The sequence below is a fragment of the Eurosta solidaginis genome, chromosome 5 (assembly GCF_040869045.1).
Source record: "Eurosta solidaginis isolate ZX-2024a chromosome 5, ASM4086904v1, whole genome shotgun sequence".
NCBI lineage: Eukaryota > Metazoa > Arthropoda > Insecta > Diptera > Tephritidae > Eurosta > Eurosta solidaginis.
The window spans coordinates 240,438,149-240,460,271 of NC_090323.1; the positions used below are offsets into that span (position 1 = coordinate 240,438,149).

General features: G+C 38.3%; 2 protein-coding genes across 7 annotated transcripts in view; one reads left to right on the forward strand and one right to left on the reverse strand.

Moving 5' to 3' along the window:
* Positions 1-22,123, reverse strand: part of Shab (Shaker cognate b) — a 397,151-nt gene that overhangs the window by 42,691 nt on the left and 332,337 nt on the right. The gene's annotated exons all lie outside the window — the stretch shown is intronic.
* On the forward strand, positions 3,885-5,341 carry LOC137253010 (ras guanine nucleotide exchange factor P). Its single transcript, XM_067789223.1, has 3 exons — positions 3,885-3,912; positions 4,001-4,210; positions 4,281-5,341. The coding sequence occupies exons 1-3, from the start codon at positions 3,885-3,887 to the stop codon at positions 5,339-5,341; spliced, it is 1,299 nt and encodes a 432-aa protein (XP_067645324.1).

Here is a 22,123-nt window from a genome sequence, read left to right on the forward strand (position 1 = left end):
TATGTTCGCTAAAATCCGCGTCTACATGAATGAGCAACAAAAAAGCTCGAGGCACAGCATCCGCAATTGATACACTTGTTTTGTAGCTCGCTTTGTAAGTGGGTAAAGTGCATTTATATAAATGTACCTGTACATATATATCTATCTACGTACTTATATGTATATTTCATATTATGTACATATATATCTAGACATTTTACACGTTTGCATTCATTTAAGAGTAATTTTCACACGCTTTTACTTACGATTCAACTTTCCATTTCACATTGATTCTTGCAGCGGAAGTGAGTCTGTGTTTGTAATATATTGCCGGAAACGCAGATTATTCCCTTAAACTTCCGTTCGTGCCCTTGAGTTCCCTTAGCACTTAGCAGCATTGCAACAACTTGTTGCACTTCGGTTGAATCACAAATCGACGGACAAATGCATGCAGCATTAACTACCTAATAGGGTTAGGTTAGGTTGAGCTGGCCGGTCCATGAGGACTTCACATAGACTGACTCAGTTTGAAAGAAGTTTGTTTAACCAAATAGAAAACCCTATCAAAACCAGGACCTATCCTAAAAAATAAGTTCGTTCTCTTGGCGAATACTATGTAGACACTTCCTAGGACCTTTGCTACTTGCCGCTTCTATATGTAATAGCTGCATTACTTCTAATAGCTGAAGTCTTAGTCTAGCGAGCGCAGATCAGGAGCACAAAACGGTCAATCGTTGTCCTCACCAACCCGCACTTCCTACATCTGCTACATATCACTGACTAGGCATAATTTGAAAGCATGTCACGTCAGAAGGCAGTGTCTAGTCAGAATAGCCATCATAAACCTACAGTTAAGGTTATAAGATCTGCACATGATTTTCGACACTTTATAATCCCGCGCTTGGGTCCAGCCTTTCCTGCTTAGTCGATCATGTGGCTAGTTCATCCGCTTTTTCATTCCTATCTCCTCGAATTTGTTCTGGGACCCAATATATGTAGATGTATGCTTCGCCATATCCCTATTCTTTCCGGGCATTGGATACACTCTGACTCTCGTTTAGATGTTGGGCTATGCGAGATTATTGCCTTAATTGGGGATTGGCTGCCGCGGCTGCGGCATAAACTATTTTCTTCCAGTGTTTCCACTGCTTTGTTAACGGCTACTTCCCCCTGAAAAATGCTACAGTGATCCAGCAGTGCTGTCGAGACCTTCTTCGCGCCCTCCTTGTTGAGCATCCACGACCACTTACTGTCTAGAATGATTTCTAGATATTTTGTACGTGGTTCCTCTTGCAGGGTCAACCCTCCAAGCTTGGGCCTTGTCGGACTTGGGACCTAATAGATTTTAGTTAATAAGACTATATCCGTGTTGTCCGTTGGTGGCCAACACCACATTAGATGCCCAGGTATGTATACCCTAAAGCGCCCGATCCATCAATGGCTAATTGTTGAAAGGCATTTTCCACTTATGACATCTGCGTACAGCGAAAGTTTGACGGTTCCCTTGTCGAGCCGCTTGTGATAATACCCCGCCCTGCGACAAGCCCCCGTCCACTGATTTCGTGGCCTAATACAACCCCTAGTTATTTATTTATTTAAAGAAAACGACTCCTAAGGCACACTTCTTATATACCAAGGCTTTATCTATGCTTATAACCCCCTATGTAGTGCTACATGATCCAAGCGTAAGTACATTCTGCTGGATTTTCTTCATCATATCCCGGTGGGAAATGTATCTCTTCACTAATACGTGACCATTCTCCGTCCTCTTTATTTATTAATCCTTCTTATATTTATTCGTCTTTCCTAAATAGCTCTGTTTCGCTGGAGCCCTAGATATTCACGCAGTCATTTTCCCATAACTCTATCTTAACCCTGGATATGTCACGCTTGTTGAGGGTCTAACATTTCTCAACACTCGTCCCTGCACGCTTCGTTTTCCACAACCTTTGCAAGCTAACATATTTCTTTCAACGCTTTTATATGAAGACTCAGCCCATTCCTCCACCATGGAAACTTTTATTTTCTTCTGAATCTCTTTAGTTATTCGCAGTCATAAGCGTCCTTGATGGAAAGTCATTAGATTCCTCTAGTCCTTTATATTGGCAATCTCTTTGGGTTGTTCCAGTTTTGTTCCTACATATTTTTAGAACTTGGACCAGTTCGTTGACTTAAGATTTCTAAAGATTCCTCCCTTCTCTATCCTATTTAGGGGGATGTTGAAGCTGATATAAGCGTGGATGGCCTATCAAGCACTCTCCAATCGTACCTTGATATATCAGGTTCGGACCCAAATATGGTATCAAGAACTTTGCTGGAAGTTGGACCAGTATATTTAGGGACACTACTCTTGCTATCTATCTGCACATTTTTAATAAAATAAGTAAAAAAAAAATTTAAGTTAAACGGTTTTATTGAAAACAATAGTTAAATGAAGTAATAATAATACTAAAAGCTAGAATAAAATTAGGTAGGTCCTAGGTACTAGTCATCACACTCCTCATCAATCTTTTCCCTTGATCAGACAATTAAATAAAAGCGTTAGACGCGTGAAATTTCTAAAAATATGAGGCGAAGCATAACCTTATTAAGGTTCAGTTGGTCTTATATATGACTATCAATAGGAATTTGACGCGTCCAACGCTTTTATTTAATTGTCTGATCAACGCCCTAATTTAATTGCCTATTATTTCTCATTCTATTTAGTTCATTTAGTGATTCATTATTACAAGAACTCTTTCCTGATAATTTGTTACAAACTAAGTCCTCAATACATAATCCTTCCAAAGGCTTTACTCGACTCTGCGCCACGTATGCTTGTCCCTCCTCGAACTCCAGAATATTTTGATGTCACTTCTACCGGACTGTATGCAATATTTGTTCCAAATATGGACCAAATCGGACCACAAATACGATTTTTTGAATATCTCGATCCTTGCGCCACCTAGCGTTGATTTTTTTCATATGTCGCTTTCCATTCTTGTATGTATTATGTGTTCCAAATATGGACTAAATCGGACCACAATTACGATTTTTTGAATATCTCGATCCTTGCGCCACCTAGCGGTGATTTTTTTATAGGTCGCTTTCCATTATTGTATGTATTATGTGTTCCAAATATGAACAAAAGTGGACCACAAATACGATTTTTTTGAATATCTCGATCCTTGCGCCAACTATCGAGGTTTTTTTTCCTTATTATTGCATTGTCAACGGGTTCTGAACTATATTCCAAGTTTCAAGCTTGTAGCTTATAGGGAAGTAACTTATATTTCAATTACAAAATTCGTGCCGGCCGTCCACCCTGTCAAGTCTATTTAGATAATACCCTTTAACAAAATAGAGACCCGCCTCTTGCGCATTTGCATCCGCGCCTATGACCAACCCCCTTTGTGCCCTTCCCCTTCAACTAGTCCCTTGCACTCCCCCGTGGTTCCTCGGCAGTATGAGCCTTAGAGCAGAATGCCAGTATAAATGACTGCTTATTCTTCTGATCGAGGTTCTGCCTATTTGAGTGTAGCTATTTTTTAACCATTATTGCAGTTCGAACTCTCCCATCCGATTTGGCGTAGAAAACGCCAAATCCGCTCGCGCTGAGCCCAGAAACCTTTCCTCCAAATGAGAGCCATGGTTCCTCGATCAGTGCCACGTTAAATGAAAACTTACAAAGTTTTTTATGGTTCTAGATATAGAGAATACCCTACTTCAAAATTCAAATTTCCATTTTACTCTTGTTATTCGTATTTATAAAAAAATGCGAAACTTTGTCATTGAATTTTTGAGACAAATTAGAAATTGCACGTCACATTTGTTTATTTATTGTTTTTCTAACCAGATCAGTTTTGAAATTTGCATTCGTAATACGAGTGAAAACAAAAGCATAAAGAACCCTAAATGTCATTTCAATGCAACTGAGGCGCTGCATATGGATTGGTAAGATGAATTTTGGTTTCAGTTTGTTCAAATTATTTATACCAAAACACACTTTTGTGTATATTATATGTTATTGCAATTGTTGCAGTACTTTTGGTGGTGATTTTGCATATTTCAAGTACAATTCCAATACCGTTTCGAAGTGACGAATATTATTATTTGGATCCCGATATGGAGGATGATATGGATTATATGCAGACTGCCGATTTTGCTGATGCAGATTATAGACCAAACGATGCTGAAGCTGACTCTGATTATGTAATTTTACCTCGTTCTGCTGAAACGACAACAGAGTGTGGTGCGAGAAAATGCTATATCTATGTTTGGTCAAAGCTTTCAAATCATGCAGGTTTTTATTTAATTTTTAGAGACGGAACCGCCAAATCATACAGAAGCTCACTCTGCACATAGTTCGCTTGGTTCAGGACCCACTACATGCATAGCCATTATACCGGGTAGGCCTATGCAACCAGGCAATCCGGCACAGCCAATACCTCCACAACAACCCGGTCAACCATCGCCGCCTACACAGCCGCCTCAACCAGCACAACCACAACAACCACAGCAACCACAGCAGCCACAGCCCCAGCCACAGCAACAGCAGCAGCCACAGCCCCAGCCGCAACCGCCCCCACAATCACAAATACCTCCACCGCTGCGACCACCGCCACCAACAACATCACCTGTGCCTCAGACAACTACAAAGCAAGGTAAAACCACAACATCGAAAACTACTACCACGACAGAAGAGGAGACAACTTGTGTAGACGAAGAGCCCACAACCACAAGCACAACATCTAAACCGACGTCATTACCATATCCGTATTCGCGCCCAATTGAAGCTACCACTTGTACCGCTGTAAAAAATGGTGCGGGTGGTAAGAGTAATGCTAGCTTAGACGATATTTATTTGTCAACGAATGCTGTTTATCCTGGAATCTCAGAGCAGGAAGGTAAGACGCGCGCCTTACACTCACTTGTACAACACTTGTATGTGGCACAAGCGCGCGTACAACTGGAAGCAATCGAAATTAAGAAAGCACAAGCCGTTGCTAATTCTGCGCAACAACAGCTCGAAGAGGCCGCAAATCATGTGCGTAGTGTGACGGCGGCATTACAAAATGCCCAACAAGAAGTCGCCTCGGCGGCGATACGTGCACAAACAGCGCAATTGCAATTAGCGGCACATGATCAGTTGTTGTTTGCAGCGCGTCAAGATGTCGATGCGTTGTCATCACAAATGGTCGGACTGCAGGCGGCCGAAGGTATTGCGGTGCCCACGGTGAAATTTGATATTGGCAATTTGCTGGACAAGCTGAAACAGCCATTACCAGCAGCTGAGCTTCCGACTGCTGTGCCGCCAGTGATTTCGAAGGAGGCAGCTCCACCCGATCGGGCGACGGTGTACGATGACTATGATTACGATTAAGCTTGAAATATGCACTTTATTCCCACCATCTAATATATATTTTTTCGTCATTGAATATGTACTATGTATATTTTTTGAAACTGTATTTCTGTAACTCAATTTGTACTGTTATGTGCGCTTCACTTCATAAAGGAAGAGTGTTTATTGTATTTTCGATTATTTTATTTTCTTGTATAAACTTATCAATAACCACAATAAATGTCAATTAATAATATACGATTAAGTGTCTCGAATTCGCTTATTTATCTGGTAAGCTGCTACCCGACACCCTGCGAAAGTATACTAGAGTTCCGACAAAAGCTTGACTATATCGAGAACTCGGCCCGAGAAATGGACGAAGCAGTAATCATAGCAGGAGATTCAAAATCCATTGAGTGGAGAAGGATGACGAAGATGAGTACTGGACCAGGCTGCGAAGAAACAATAGCGGATATCACGAAGGCATCTGGAAGTATATCGGGAGCCATACGACAGTGCTTAAGGACTTTAGACGAGCATGTTAAACCTACAAATAAGCCTATGCCAATGCCAGCAAATTAGCGTTAGAAATAGAAAAGATAAGGCGAAACGTCCAACCCTTAAGGCGAGTGTATACAAGGGCAGGACGCTTGGGACAAGGTACTGTCGAATTAAAGTTGTACAAGAAAGGAAAAAGCAACTAAAGACCGCTATTACTAAGGCAAGGAGATTCGAGTAGATGTCAATAAAACTCTTGTGGCCTGCACTACAAAATAGTACTTAATAGAATATGAGCCAGAAACTCGGCACCGAAGATAGATACGGTTGTAACGGAAAATATAAAAAGCACCTACACTCGAAATAACGGAGGTTAGTGACGTCGACATAAGCACACTTGAAGAACCTCTGCCAATTACTTGAGCAGCGTAACAACTTGCAGCAAGAAGCTTGAAAACCCTAAGGCCCCTGAGCCAGATGATATACTGACAGCAGCCATTAAATAAATTGCAAACATGAGTCCAGAGGTCATGCTGGATATTTACTAAGCATGCCTTAAGGACGAATTGTTCCCAGACTCTTGAAAAAAGCAGCTGCTTGTGTTGGTTGGCAAAGGCAAAGAGGACCTAAATTTACCACCATACATGCTCGACACGGCTGGTAAATTGGACACACGTTGGGGGCTGTCATCCTTGTAACATGCCTTGAGAACAGCAAAATGCCTTTCCACGCGTTATACGGGATAGCGGGGTAATGCTGAGCTGTCCTCATTGCAGCCCTAGATGTCAAAAAAGCTTTCAACAGCGCGAGTTGGAAAGACATGCTGGTCTTCTTAGAGTAGCAAATCCCAACCCCTTGCTACTAACAGCACGTCATTAGAAGCTATCCCAGTCAGTTAAAAAAGCATTTTCCACTGGAAGTTGGCCTTGAAACCTTCTCTGGAAATATAAAATTAAGGAAGCAAGTCCACTATTTAGGAGTAAGGTTAGACCCTCGACTATCAGACTATACGCCAAGTCAACATACGACCGAGAAAGCATCTAAGAAGGTTTATGGCAAACATCGAGAGACCAACAGAAGGCAAAAGGAGAATGCTGATGGACATAACCCTATCCACGTTTCAGTACGGCACCAAACTGTGGGCAAAAAACACTTCAGAAAAGAATCGCTGTAAGGTTCTAACATCTGTACAGCCAACAGCACCTATGAGAGAAGTCTTCGCATCGCATCAGGACCAGCCGTACAAGTGGACAGGGTAGATCCTGATGAGTATGCAATCGCAATTGTACCTGCAATCCAGAGTAGTAATAAAATCTTCAAATCTCTTGCCGGCAGCATTTCGGGTAAAGATAGAGAGACAGTCATTACCACTTACAAAGCAATTGGCCGGCCGCTAGTATGCTACGCGTCCCCGATATGGTCGTCGAGCCTAATGGATACTCATTGAAAGAAACAACGCTCTCAGAATTGCTACGGATTGTCTTCTTATGTCCTCAAAACACCTTTACACATTGAGACGGGAGTACTCGCCATAGGGGTGAGAAATGGAATACTGAACAAACAGTTGCTGCTGAATACCCAGAAGCATGGGCATCCCAACAGGCATCTTACTGAAGAGGCCCCGCATCCCAGGGACTTAAGAAATCATGTTCGCAAGTATAATGAGGAAATACAGCACCTCAAAACTCAGCCGTATGATGGAAAAGACCACTAAAAACAAAAACGCATCGGAGCTCTATGCTAGGCATTGCACAAAATGTGTGTCCTTCTTGTAACGTGTCCCCACACTACTCCAACCATCTTTTCAATTGTAATGTGGAACCATCGCATTTAATACCCCTCTCATTCTGGTCCAGCCCTGTTGAAACTGCAAGTTTCCTCGGCCTTTCGTTAGAGGATATTGATGACAATTTATGAGTGGTCGCAACTAATGGATGGGGCAAAGTACTGCCAAAACACCAACAATTAGAATTACAATTACATTTACGCGTTCATATACTGATTCTGAAATAAATTTACATTTTTATACTCACCTGCGCAGAGCTCACAGAGTATATTAATTTTGTTCGTACACCGGTACCTGGTAACATCATAAACTAATTGGGATAGATATAGACTTCTGTATGTCAAAATAATCTGGGCGAAAAAAGAAATTCACTTAGCCATGTCCGTCCGTCCGCCTGTCTGTCCGTGAACACGATAACTTGAGTAAATTTTGAGGTATCTTAATGAAATTTGGTATGCAAGTTCCTGGGCACTCATCTCAGATCGCTATTTAAAATGAACGAAATGGGACTATAACCACGCCCACTTTTTCGATATCGAAAATTTCGAAAAACTGAAAAAGTGCGATAATTCATTACCAAAGACGGATAAAGCGATGCAACTTGGTAAGTGAGTTGACCTTATGACGCAGAAATGAAAATGTGTAAAATTTTGGACAATGGGCCTGGTATCGCCCACTTTTAAAAGAAGGTAATTTAAAAGTTTTGCAAGGTGTATTTTGGCAGCCGAGTATGTAATGTTCGGTTACATTCGAACTTAGCCTTCCTAACTTGTTTATTATATGTTAGTGGCATGTCAATTCCATAGCCAATTCGCAAATGCAAGTATGATTAAAGCTGAATAAATTAAAAAAAAAAAAACAGTATTTTTTTAAGAGGATTTAAACTGTTATGTGAAAATTAAAGTAAAAACTTTACTATGAATTAATAAATAGCTTGCTATGCTCCAAAATGCATATTGGATGCGAGCCAACTTAGGTAAAAAGAAATATTTCAAAAAACGAAGTTGCTTTACAAGTAAACATTCTCATTAATTTTCTTTTCAAAATGCACAGAAATTCTGCTTAAAAAATAGATCAGCCTCTAAAAATGCAAGACAAATGTGCAAGACCGTTTAGCTATATTTATGAATTATTAAAATTAGTTTGGCAAAAAAGTAAATGAAGAGTTTGACATATTTGTATACCTCGCTACTCTTTCCCCGTAAGGTCTGGTATGGGGTTAAAAAATGTTTGTTATGTAATAGATTTGTTGAAGTGGTTGAAATTGTAGTTTTATTTGTAGATTTTGGTGCGATTTCTCCTTTACAATGTAAATTATGCGAGAATTTGTGATAAGACAAAAACAAGTTGATAACGTAAAAGCCTAGGTTTAAGTGAAAGAAAAAAAAAATGACTAAACTGCTTGGAGTTGGAGAAATCGGCCCTTAGCATTGTTGGGATTATTCTCTTATTAAGGGAATTCAGGATTGTGTGTAAATGTTGTAGCATCATTGCATTGCATATTTTTTACAGTGCACTAGCAAAATACCCGGTTATGCCTTTACTACGTCGTTGCAAATATGCAACACCAAAAGCCGTAGCTAAGTTTGTCGATACTGAATAGCGAATCATCAGCTGTCAGAACAAAACAAAAAATGCAAAGAAATGCGATCCGTAGCTTATATTTGCTATAGCAACGTTTCCAACGTCAAATACACAAAATTCTGAACTCCCTTAATGTGATATTTTCTTTTTTAGTTTGTGTATATGTATGCGGATGTCTTATTTTAAAATGTGCTACAAAATAAAATAATTTTTTTAGCATCTCAAGTTCATAGTTGGACACAGTGCAATAAATTTTTAAGTGCCGTGAACATTTTAATACCAAGAAAGATTTGAGAGGAAGTGCAAACATAGTGGACGATATTTTTTTTTACTAATAAATATTTAGTTTTAGTGAAAATTTAATTCAAAAGCACAGTGCCCAACTATGATGAAAATGAAAATAACTATATAAGAAAATTACATACATACATCTCTAACAAGTTTTGCTGTCAAACAAAATTAACCCAATGCTGTTTTGTCAAATAAATTGAGAGTTAGAGAGCTGCCTTAAACCAGAAAAAAATTGACAAAATATTCAGGACTTATCATGGCCATGGTATGGTGGAATCACCAGGTGAAGTAAATAAAAAAAGACGGAAGATGTACGCTATCTGAAACGGTAGTGATGTATTTTCGACGGGCAGAAGAGGGTAAAATTTTTACCCGCTTTGAAGAAATAGGAGTAGAAAAATAAATACCTTGCTACGAAAGCCATTACAGAAATTGCTGTTTTCAGCATATCAGTGCCACCTAACGCCAATGCAAAATGGAATACAAAGGACCAGTGCGAGTTAACATTACTCTTAGGATCGAATAAAAATAAAAAATTCAATTTGGCCACTTTAACTGACCTCAATTTCAACTGTAGTTGAAATTTTCATTGCAAAACTGGACATAAAAGAAACATGTGTTATTCATAGAAAGTACATACATATGTACGTCAGTTATTTAGTTGTACTTTTCTGCCTGTGTTGGAACTTAAATGGGTTTCGGGTTCGATGAAAAGTTTTACAGTCACACTTGGAAGTGATCGTGATAGTCTTAAATGTGCTTCCTCCCTTAAAATTCATTGACATATTCATCTGCTTTATTGATTTCTCGTTGAGAGTCGGAATTAAAAAAGATGCTCTTCTAATATATAACAACAAACTTAATCAGAAGATCCCCCAAAAATTCTTAACAGTTGAATTCATGATGTATTATTAATGTTACCAAGTTATTATATTATTTATTATGGCGGACACCGTGGTGTGATGGTAGCGTGCTCCGCCTATCACACCGTATGCCCTGGGTTCAACTCCCGGGCAAAGCAACATCAAAATTTTAGAAATAAGATTTTTCAATTAGAAGAAAATTTTTCTAAGCGGGGTCGCCCCTCGGCAGTGTTTGGCAAGCACTCCGGGTGTATTTCTGCCATGAAAAGCTCTCAGTGAAAACTCATCTGCCTTGCAGATGCCGTTCGGAGTCGGCATAAAACATGTAGGTTCCGTCCGGCCGATTTGTAGGGAAAATCAAGAGGAGCACGACGCAAATTGGAAGAGAAGCTCGGCCTTAGATCTCTTCGGAGGTTATCGCGCCTTACATTTATTTATTTTTTTATTATTTAAGTTATTATTTACCAAAATATGTCAGGGGAAAGACTAGCCCAGCGGTAGTCGGCGTAGAACGATAAGATGCTGATCCGAAACGAGCTGGATTCATATTTTCTAAATAACAATCGTTAAGTGTAACATTCCTCTAATCTTACTGTTCTTATTTTTTGGGCTAAACAGCAACAGTGAGTTACAATTTTTTGTATATTTAGCATACCACTGTTTAGCCGAAGTTTTTTTTCAAAATAAGGTATAATACGATAATTTTGTGGTTCTTGTAGGAATAAGCAAAACATTCTTCGAAAGTCTTTACTAGTACTGTACAGGGGAAAATCCTTGGTTGAATATGACGTGAATGTAAATAATTTGCCCTTTTCAATTTTTTTTGGGAACAAATTAAACAAAAGTATATAATGATATCAAAAATATGGAAGTATTAGTTTAGCACGGCTTTACTTGTGGAAGAGAACACCAAAGATACTCTAACTGATGAATTTCTGTAATTAAATCCAGTAAAGGTCCATCGATATTCATCTCATAGTTTATGTGAAAAAAGTACTAAAAGTGGCATATTTTACTCCTGAAAAATGCAAAAAGCAACACTTTTCTGGGACAACATTGGTGAAAAATTTTTAGATAGTCGAATGACAGAACAAAGAAGAATTTAGAGCGAGACAATTGACGGCTTAGTTCGCCTGGTTATTCCACCATGATCATGGCTCAATTATATGGTTGGCTCATATCATCAGCTGATTTTATTTTTTTTTATTTCATTGGTATAGGGACTGTCAAAATGAGATGGTAAACGTAAAATTGTCAATAATTTACTGCCGTGGTGATCAATTTTTTGTAAAAAAATAGTTTCACAACGCTTTCAGCTATTTTTCCAGTAAATGGATCTAATTTAGCGCATTATTTTCCAACAACACACAAGAATTGCAAAGTTTTATGTTTTCTCGCCATTCCATTCGCCTCACACCAACACGCAGATTTGGACCATCTGAACAAAGGTATGTTGTTGCTGTAGAGAAGAGCCAACCATATAATTGAACCATGGGACTTATGAAGTTGTTCACGGGATTTGTTATGTAACTCGACTCGAAAGAAATTTATAGCATGATACAAAAAATGGAGGTAGTTCCATTTAGCGTGACGTTAGCCTCTTGAATTTTGCGGGGACGATGACAATTTCACCAAAAACAAGCTATCAGATTGAAAAATGTTACGAATTTTTCTAATTTTGATGAATTTCATATTAAAGAATACGACTAAATTACTTTCATAGTTATTTGAACTAAAAAAGACAAAAAATGAGCCCCATGTCTTGGAAATATTTTAATACGAAATATCAGCCTAGAAAAGAACGTTTTTAATAAGTTTTTCGAGCTCCCGAAAATTTTTTTGGTGGAAAAAACATGGATCGAAGTATGCAAAACAAGGGAAGATAGCCTTCTTAAGTGTCCGTACGTTTGCACAGAACATTTTGACAAAACATACACGTTTGTCAATTGCTTGCTCAAAGGAGGTCCTTATAAACCGACGCCGCAATTTCTTGCTATATTGGCTACAAGTCCACCTTTTTTTATTTTTTTATATATTTATTGTATAATTCAAGCGTTGCGCTTTAGGAGGGAAATGTTAGACCATTTTTTAGGGAGAACATTACCCTGTAGCTCTGCAGGTTAGCCACTAGTTATGAGAGTGTTTTTGCCCGTTGTACCATGGGTCACCTTGGGGCAGCCCCGCCTATACACATTCTGTGCCCTTTTAGCATTGACATGGATGTGCAGACTTTGGAGGTACACTTTTTCTCAGCATGCCTTTAGAAATATCCACTGTAGCGGCATGATAATAGGGCCATGCTAGAACAACAGGATTTTTCATGTATTTTTTTTCTGTCTAGGGGTCAAGCTGCCATAAAGATATGAGTCATTAACCAATGTATGACCCATTACCCACGATTTTTCAATAAAATTGCATGTTTTACTGTATTCTCAAAAGATATATATGCACATAAATCGGGCTAAAGCATATTATTATTGTCTCAGATGACCATAACGTTTTCATCCTAAAGGAAATTTTCCATCTCGAAAAACCACAATTTCGTCTTAAAGAGTAACGGTATGGCAACGCTTCTGGCAAAACGACAAACAGTATGAAACTTCAAAATCCCCAAATACGTCAAAAAATTTTGAGTGGAACTACCTTCTTTTTTGTATCATGGATAGTATGTAACTTGACAGCTTTAGAAAAGCATTTCCATTCGAATCGAGCAACAGAATAAGGCCTCAGGTCCTATCGTTTTTCACAAAAGAAGTCATATAAATTTTGACACTAAATCATACGATTTCCAATTCATCTACTTGCTAACTTCTCTTTCTTTCAAAACTTAACGAATAAGCAAAATTTTTAGAGCGGTATTTATACGGGTTTGAAAGAGGAAGAATCTTTAGAATTTAAACAAATCTCAAAATTAGGTGGCGTACAAAAGGACTTATCCAATCACGAAGGGAAAGTAGACTTTTCCTTCATGTAATAGAAATTTTTGCGCCTTAAGCTCGAAAATCGGCAAAAGTTTTTTTTAACTGTCAATGAAGTATTGTTTTTCAGGAGTATAGGACCTCCATTAGAGAAGATAAGAAACGGTATGCACATCGAAAGACAAAGCACGCTAAGCAAATATGGATCAGGACTGGCAGCTTAGATCCTCGACACCCGTATGTATGCAAACTTCCGCGACCCCAGAGAGGCTACTAAATGAAAGATCCGATACATCAGGAAACTCTAGGCTTTTTAATGAACAAAATATGAGCAGAAGAAACATATACCGGGTCTATTAATAGCTGCTAAACATACAAACGCCCATGATGCTGTAGAAGACACAAAAATATTATTGGGAAAGGAACTAAAAGAAATTTGTCCTACATGTGTACCTTACCACAAGTTCCAAAAAAAAAAGCTCGTCCACATGGAAGCACACCATGGTGGCTCTCATTCCAAAGTCGAGCAGGAGTGTAAATGAGTTGGTCAAAGATTTCAGGTCAACGAATTTCATATCCCTTGTTTCCGAAACATTGGATGGATTACAAAACAGGTATATACTGTAACAAATCAATGAGATCCCCATTTCCACGGTCTCAGCATGCGGACCTGAGCGGTAAGAAATTATGTTTCCGCGAAATGGGGTGTTCTAGTATTAGGTTTTAAGCAAAAATGAGGAGCCATCGCTGAAGAAGGAATACTCCTCTCTCTCTCTCTGCTGCGCATGACGCTGATATCCTCAACAAAAGTTGTGTAAATATTGTAGCGTACGCTAGCGATCTTGATTTCGAGAGCTTTTCCTTCTTCTTTCGGCGGGCACAGTTATTTCCAAAATTTGTTATTATACTTGCAAAATAAAGGTTGAGGGCAGCATTAATACTACCTGTCCGAGTAACAATGACATGATCGCAGCCCCATGCTACGTAGCTCTGAGCTTAAAGGCGCATGAAGGAAACTGTTTGCTTCTTTATCTGAATATCCATTATCTGGGCTGCGGATCAAAGAGGAATCTAGTAAAACGCATGTGGCAGACGACCTTGCATTTGGAGATATGCAGAGGGATATGAGAGAATGGGAAAAGGAAATAGGGATTGAAGGGGCTGTGTAGCATTCTAAGCCAATGCCAGCGCAGCTACTAGTTTCTCCAGCGTGATTGTCAGTTTCAACTACATGAGGCTAATCCTGTTAGAAATATTAATGTGTCATACACATATTTAGGAGGCGTGGTTCTCAAAGCCTCAAGGTTTTTACCATAAAATTATTCTCGAAATGATAAGTCCAGTATCTTGATAGTGCTATTAATCGGAGCATATAGGATCAATATCCGGCAAAGGACCATCAATATAGATAATACATCCTTAGGTGTAGCCAAGAGGGAAATTCGAAATTTGTGTGGGAACGCAGCACAGCGAAATGGAAGATTACCAAGATATTTGTGATATCAAGAGCAACATGGCTAGATTACAATATCAGAAACTGTAAATACGTAACTACCAGAGGGATGATCTTTTTCTGTGTGATATTGCTGTCCGGTTTTGGAAAATCTGTGAAGATTGTCGGACATATGTATAACAAATATTCTTGAGATTATTAAAAATTCTGGGCTGCCTGTGGATTATGTCCAATCTAACATTCGATTGGTTTTATGACATCAAAACAACTTAAAATAACAACAAAGGGACCTAAGATCCAGTCTATCTAATGGTTTAGAAAGTCTTAATAAGCGCTTTTCGGTTTCACCGACATTGTGTACAATGTGTAATTTAATAGCGTTTTCCTAAATGCTCTCATTTTAAACTAAACATGTGTGCATGTGATTAAATTTTTGCAACAAGTATTTTGAACGATTTAACAAAACGAGAAACTTAATTAAAATGCAATTAAAATATTACAAAATTACAATGGTAGCTGTCACGAAGACGACTTTGCGTGCCAACTTTGTAGTCACGTGACGTATAAAGAGATACAATAAAAGAGTAAATTTCACAACAAAGAACCTTCAGCTTCATTGAGCTTTCGAGAATGTATTTATACATAAGACTGTTCCGAAAAGAAGGTGCACACTCTATTTTACTTCTTATTCGACGAGTTTGGTTTTCCTTCAATTCTCTTCTAATAGAAATAAGCATATTTGATTTAAGGCAGGAAGTAAAAGAATATAATCAAGCCTCATGGCTGTCCCCTGGTCGACGTTAGGTTAGGTTGAACTGGCCAGTCAATGAGGACCTCACATAGACTGATTGAGTCCGTAGTGTTACCAAAAGTTTGTTTTAACGGCCAAACTGAAAAACCCTATCAAAAACCAGGACCTATGTTATAAAATAACTCCGTCCTTTTGGCAAATACTAGAAGCTTCCTAGGACTTAAACCACTTGCTGCTTCTAGATCTGACAGCTGTATCACTCCTAATAGTTGGAGTCTTAGCCTGCAAGTCCAGGGCACGATCACAGAACGTTTCCTCCTCCAACCCGCACTTCCTACATCTGCTATCACTGACCAAGCCTAATTTAAAGGCATGTGACGCCAGAAGGCAGTGTCCAGTCAGAATACCCGCCATGAGTCTACAGTCCTCTCTTTTTAATGATAGAAACAACTTCGTTAGTCTAAGGTTGTAAGACCTACACATAATCTTCAACACTTTACAGCCCTGCGCTTGAACCCACGCCTTTCCCGCTTGGTCGATCATGTGCACCTCTCGCTTTCGCTTAATCTCGCCAAGTATAGCTAGCCCTTTTTAGCTAGTTCGTTCGCTTTTTCATTCCCATCTATTCCCATATACCCTGGGACCTAATATAGATGTATGCTTCTCCCTGTCCCGATTCTCTCCAGAGACTGCTTACACTCTAACACGCATTTAGATGCTGTGCTTTGCGAGATTATTGCCTTAATTGCTGCTTGACTGTCAATATAAAAGTTAACACGGTTGCAGCTTAAGCTATTATCTTCCAGGGTTTCTACTGCATTGGTTACGGCTAATATTTCCGCTTGAAAACGCCACAGTAATCCGGCAGCCTGTAGGATCCGCTTATTTCCGGATTAGCACAGTATACCGCAGAGCCTACTTCTTCCACTACTTTGGAACCATCTGTGTGCAAATGTCGTCCGACATTTGCGCACCCTTGCGCCAACCCGCCACCTCTATTGTGGCCTTAATATCCCCCTCGAAGCGCAGATAGGGAATCAGGTAGTCTGTTCGTCTTGTGATTGATGACGGTATACTACTATGGCCATATGGTCGGCGCTCAAGCTGCCCCGAGGCAGTCGACGTACATGCAATCAAATCGACCACGTAGTGTTAGCCGGACGGCATGCCTCCAGTGTTTTAGATGTACACACGATTCGAGGACCTAACATTGACTCGGATAACTATCTCGTTGCAGCCAAAATATGCGTCCGCCTCTGCTCGGCTAAAAGAAAGGAACAAACAAAACACAAGGAAAGTCAGACGTCCAAAAGGTTGCAATCGCAACAGGCTGCCAATGATTTCGCCACTCAATCCTAACACCTGGAATGCATGAGCAGAGGGAGCATACCCTTAAAGATCTTCATAATGCTGCCGAGGAAGAAATTGTTTACCGGCAAACAAGAAAAAACAACTCGCACCATGAAAAATGACGGCTTGCAAGTGAAAGGAGAAAAAAAAACGCTGCCAAAAGGGCTACACTCAAAACGAATGCAACAAAAAGAGTGTTGATTGCTACCGCGAATTGAAAAGGGCAGCGAGACGCCTTTGCAGGTAGAAAAAAGCTGAGGAAGAAGACGTTAGTGCTAGGAGCTTGAGCTAGTAGCCAACAGGAAAATGCCGGCAAATTTCACCAAGATAATCGTAGACAAACAGAAGGTTTTAAGCCCAGTGAAAATTCAAATTCCTGTAGAAACAAAAGCCGTGACCTGGTGGGAAAATCCCCAACAAGGAGCTGCCTATATACTGCTACGTCTGAATTTGGTTTGCCCGCGAAAGTCATACGTCTATGCAAGGAAAAGAGCTAGCCGAGTCGTTCGGAACTAATCGTGGTTTCATACAGGTTGGCCCATATCGCGCGATTCCTTTAATTTGATGCTGAACTAAATTATTCTAGAACAATATTCTATAACAGCGTCAACTGAATGAGGATAAAACGAAGTACCTGTTTCCATTAAGCATTTGTACTTTGGCAACCACCTCACTGTTGGCAGCCATAATTTCGAAATAGTATAATACTATTTTCACACACACGGCTTATTGAATAATAAAGGCAATTTTCTACATTAAGACGCTTATTGAGCTCAATCTTCCATACAAGTTTCGAATCTATAATTATTTCATTAGTAACTAATCGAATGCCTAATGAAGTCAAAAGCACAATGCAACTCTGTTGGCAGCGTTCAGTTTCTTAGTTTTCGGTGTGTTCAGTGCTCAAAAATGTCATTTGTCAAATTGTCTGTCATATAGCATTGTCATTTTATTCGCTTGACATTTCATCCTTCATACTAATCGAGCAGCTACTTATGTGTGAAAGCAAAAAATTTACGATTTCATTAGAAAGTGAAATGAGATCATTAAGTTCCTGTGTGAAAACAGTATAAGACTTCGTTTATTTGGGAACCAGCATTAACACAAACAACCGCATCAGTTTAGAAATACAGCGAACAATCACTCTTACCAACTAATACAACCAAGATGGCAACTGAAAAGTCAAGTCCTGTCTCGGAAAACGAACATCATGCTCCAAAAGTCACTTATAAATTCCTTCCTTCTAAATGTTGCAGAAGCATGGACCATGGCAACATCTTGAAAGGCTTTTAGGCCTCTACGAGTCGGCGACGTAGGGGAAGCTGACTGCAAAAGACCACCTTTAAGTGGTGGAACTTAAGTATATTCCATCACGCCCAAGCGTTTAAGTAAGATTTCAAGTGAAGCTAACATACCAAATAAAAATCTTCAAATATGCTCCGGATTTTTAACCTCAGCCTATTGACGAATCATTGGGAGATTGCAAGAAAAGTTAAAGGTGAACTATACGAGATTTTGGCAAACACCAAAGGCCGTCATACCTTGTCAAATTTGGTTTCGAGACAAGCCGGTTTTGGCGTTGTGCCATCATCAGTGTTAATTTTCGGGCTAAACGAATCATTTCTATTCATGTAGGTCCCTTCTTCTTTCGCGCTTTTTAATCCCGAAACATTTGGTTTCCTGTTTTTGAAAAAAAACTTTCACTTACAGGACTTCCAGAAAATCATTTTTTTATAAGTTTGGGCAATTTTAGCGTTTACTAGACCTAAATATACCACTTTCTTTGACATTGCTTTGCGTATAATGTGAGAGGACACCCACACACTTCGAGAAATAATTTATTCAAAGTATGCACATTATTTTCGGAACAGTCCCTATACAGATGTACACCGCTGCGATGTTTTTCATTACCACAAAAACGCTTTTAAATATTGTTACCTAAACACTTCAAAACCACTAATTGTTGCATGTGAAAAGTGTTGAATATCCAATAATGATGGATGTGCAACGATTGTAATGACTGTATGCTAAACTTTCATTGTATACGGTAGGTTTTTTAGTTGAGGATATAAAAAGCCCCGTCACATAAGCAGTTTTTCACATGGATGCCTTTAACACAATCTTATGCATTATGAGTTGATTGCATTTATTTTTATGGAGAACGGCAGATTGAGCGACACTGCCACCATCTGATTGTTGCAAGCAAAGCATAAGAAGAAGAATTCGACATTTGCTTTGGCTAAAGGTGCTTTCACACTTTGCAGGTGAAATTATTTTTCCCACTTGTCGCTGATTTTCTATTGGACACAAAATATGTTAGAAAGTGTTTTTCTTGTATAGTGAGAATAGGGGGACTCATGATAGCATATAAACTTATAAGGTGTAAAATTATATCCATTTACACACGCTGTTATATGAACGCACCTAGTAATACTCTTGATAAACTTGATTGTTTATCAGCTGTATTATTGCCGAACAACACTTTTTGATTGTTATACAAATTAAAAAATGCCAAGACTAACTGAAAAATCAAAACTAAAACGCCTTTACTTGCTGATGTTGGAGATTTTTGATGAAAATGCCTGCTGTAATGTCTGCAAGGTTGCATTCCTTTGAGTTTAACGCGTTTACACAATGAAATGTGCGCGTAAATTTATACAAATTGTGTAAATGATTTTCCATACAAAATTTGACAGCTCGTGCGTAAACTAGATAAATTTATACGTTTACACACTTTATAAGGCATTTATACGGTTACATGAGTCCCCCTAATGTTTATAACAGTGTTTCGCAAAATTTTGTATGTGGACGGGCAAAGCGAAATAAATTTCAAATGACAAGTCTGAAGTCATGGCGATGCTACTAGAATGCATAAGATTACGTTGAATGCATCTACATGAAAAACTTCATTGCGGCTCGGCCAATAATTAGGGCCTCTCTAACCAAATAATAAGAAATGGTAGTAAATAAGCACATCTAAACGCTGTAACAAGAAAATATACAGAAACAACGACTTACTAATTACGGTATAGCTTTCAACAATATAAACAACATAAATAAAACAGTGAATGGGTATGTGAAATAGATTAATTAATACAACTGCTAAACGTATACGACTATTAAAACGATCATAAAATATCAATGGAAGGATTTGAGTTATGTGTCAAAGTTTGAAAAGGCTTTTAACTCGATTTATATATGCACTAAAGTTCTAGTTATAATTATAATTACTTACTTAAGCATATGTACAAATTTTTATGTTCTCAATATGTAAATTCTGCAAAAAAAAAAAATGCTGTTATTGCGAATATCAGTATACTAGGAGTGTTTTTGCAAAATCACCGCCGGGAGGCAAGCCCGCTTAGAAAAACTTTTTACTAAATGAAAAAAACTTGTTTCTAAATTTTTGATGTTGATTTGGCCGGGATGTTGTTGAAGATCCTGGATCTTGGTTGTAGTAAGCGGAGCACGCTACCACCATATCACGTCGGCTTAATAATTACTTGTATCCACTATTTCACGTAATATCTCAATCAATCACGTTTTCAGTACTATTGCGATGTAAAAAATTTAATACGATAAATTTGACACGATACCGACCTTGCTATGATTGAGAATCATCAACAAAAATAAAGGCCAAAAATGTTGTTTCTCAAGTTGAGAAAAAGATAGTTTGCAACTTGTACTCAAATGTGTTTATCTAATTGGACTCAAATTTAAGATTCCAATACTACAGTGCTTTCACGAAAATAAAATATGTATAAATAATTTGTATTGTATAAATCGTTTACTTCCGCAAAATTTTGCACAACTGTTGGCTTTGGTGATGCCACCTTGAAGAACATATTTTTAAATTAAATATCTTATATATTATTTCAAATAGCTGGTTTTATGTGCAGGTCCCTCTTATTTTCGTTTTTATTTGGAATCCAAATCTATTAATAAAGTTTTGGTTGTAAAGATGGAGATTTGTGCTAATAATCGAGCTTTGGGCATTATTTGTCGTAGTGCTTTTGTTTAGCTATATTTTATTAAAATAATTTAATAAAAATAAATGATTGTGAGCACACAAAGAAATCTAATTGTACTATGGCACTATTGTGAATATTTCATTAGAACTAACACTGCATTACCGGCAGTTGCTAATACTCGCCAGATGGCAGCGCAAGCGCATGTAAGTTTTTATTGATAGAACAGCAGATTTCTGTTGATATTTGATATGAGACTTTTGTATTTGGTGCGCAAGATGCGCACTGGTCCGGGTAGTATTATATATATTCTTCGTTTTCCCGGATTTTTCATCCGTGAAGGTATACTGTCGGTTAGCACTTATGCCTACTTTCATGGAAATATGTACAGCAGTGAATACGTAAATAGCACTAACAATTTTTGTCGAACTTCGCCAACTAAATTCTTGTTTTAACTATCGATAATTGAAGAAACGACTTTTATAAATTTCATAACTTAAACTGAAAGTGCAAACCAATCTTAAAAATATTAAAACAAGTTGAAAATTCGGGAAATTTTTACGAAAATGTCGAGCTTTCTACCTAGAATGTTCCTCGTACTTGCACTTTGTGGGACAAAAATTTATTGCGGTCCAAAACTGCATAACTTTAAGTAAATAGTTCGTCACTTCGTAAAATTGTCGCCAGTTTTCGAATTTTTTCTGAAACATTTTTGGATTGGTTAACATAGCTCCAATTACAAATATCATGGACGGTTTTTTAGACCTAGTTTACCCATAACGGAATTATCTTCATTTTCGTGCTTAACTCCTGATCGTTAATGAAACAACTAGATTTGCCATATAAATTTTTTTTTCGATAATCGGTAATTATGAACAATTTCAGAGATGCGAATTTTTTTCTATAGAAAAAAATACCACCTCTAGAGTGTAATCGCTTATTTATTATAACTTAAAAAAATCGATACAAAACGCTAAGAAATTGAACTAATGTAAAACGAAGTTAGGGTGCAGATTCGAAGAAGACTCATGGCATGATTATCGTATTGTGACGAATTTCAGTAGTTATCGATTATTTCTTGCCTCCCGTTAGCGTTCGAGTCACGGAACTCTCGAATAAAGAAACACAAATATAAATTTACAGCACTACTATTACAGTAGTGTAATACTGTTTTCACCCAGACGGCTTATTGAATAATAAAGGCAGTTTTCTACATTAAAACGCTTATTGAGCTCAATCTTCCCTACAAAATTCGAATCTATAATTATTTCATTAGTAGCTAATCGAATACCTAATGAAGTCAAAAGCACAATGCAACTCTGTTGGCAGCGTTCCGCTTCCGTTTCCGCTTCTTAGTTTTTG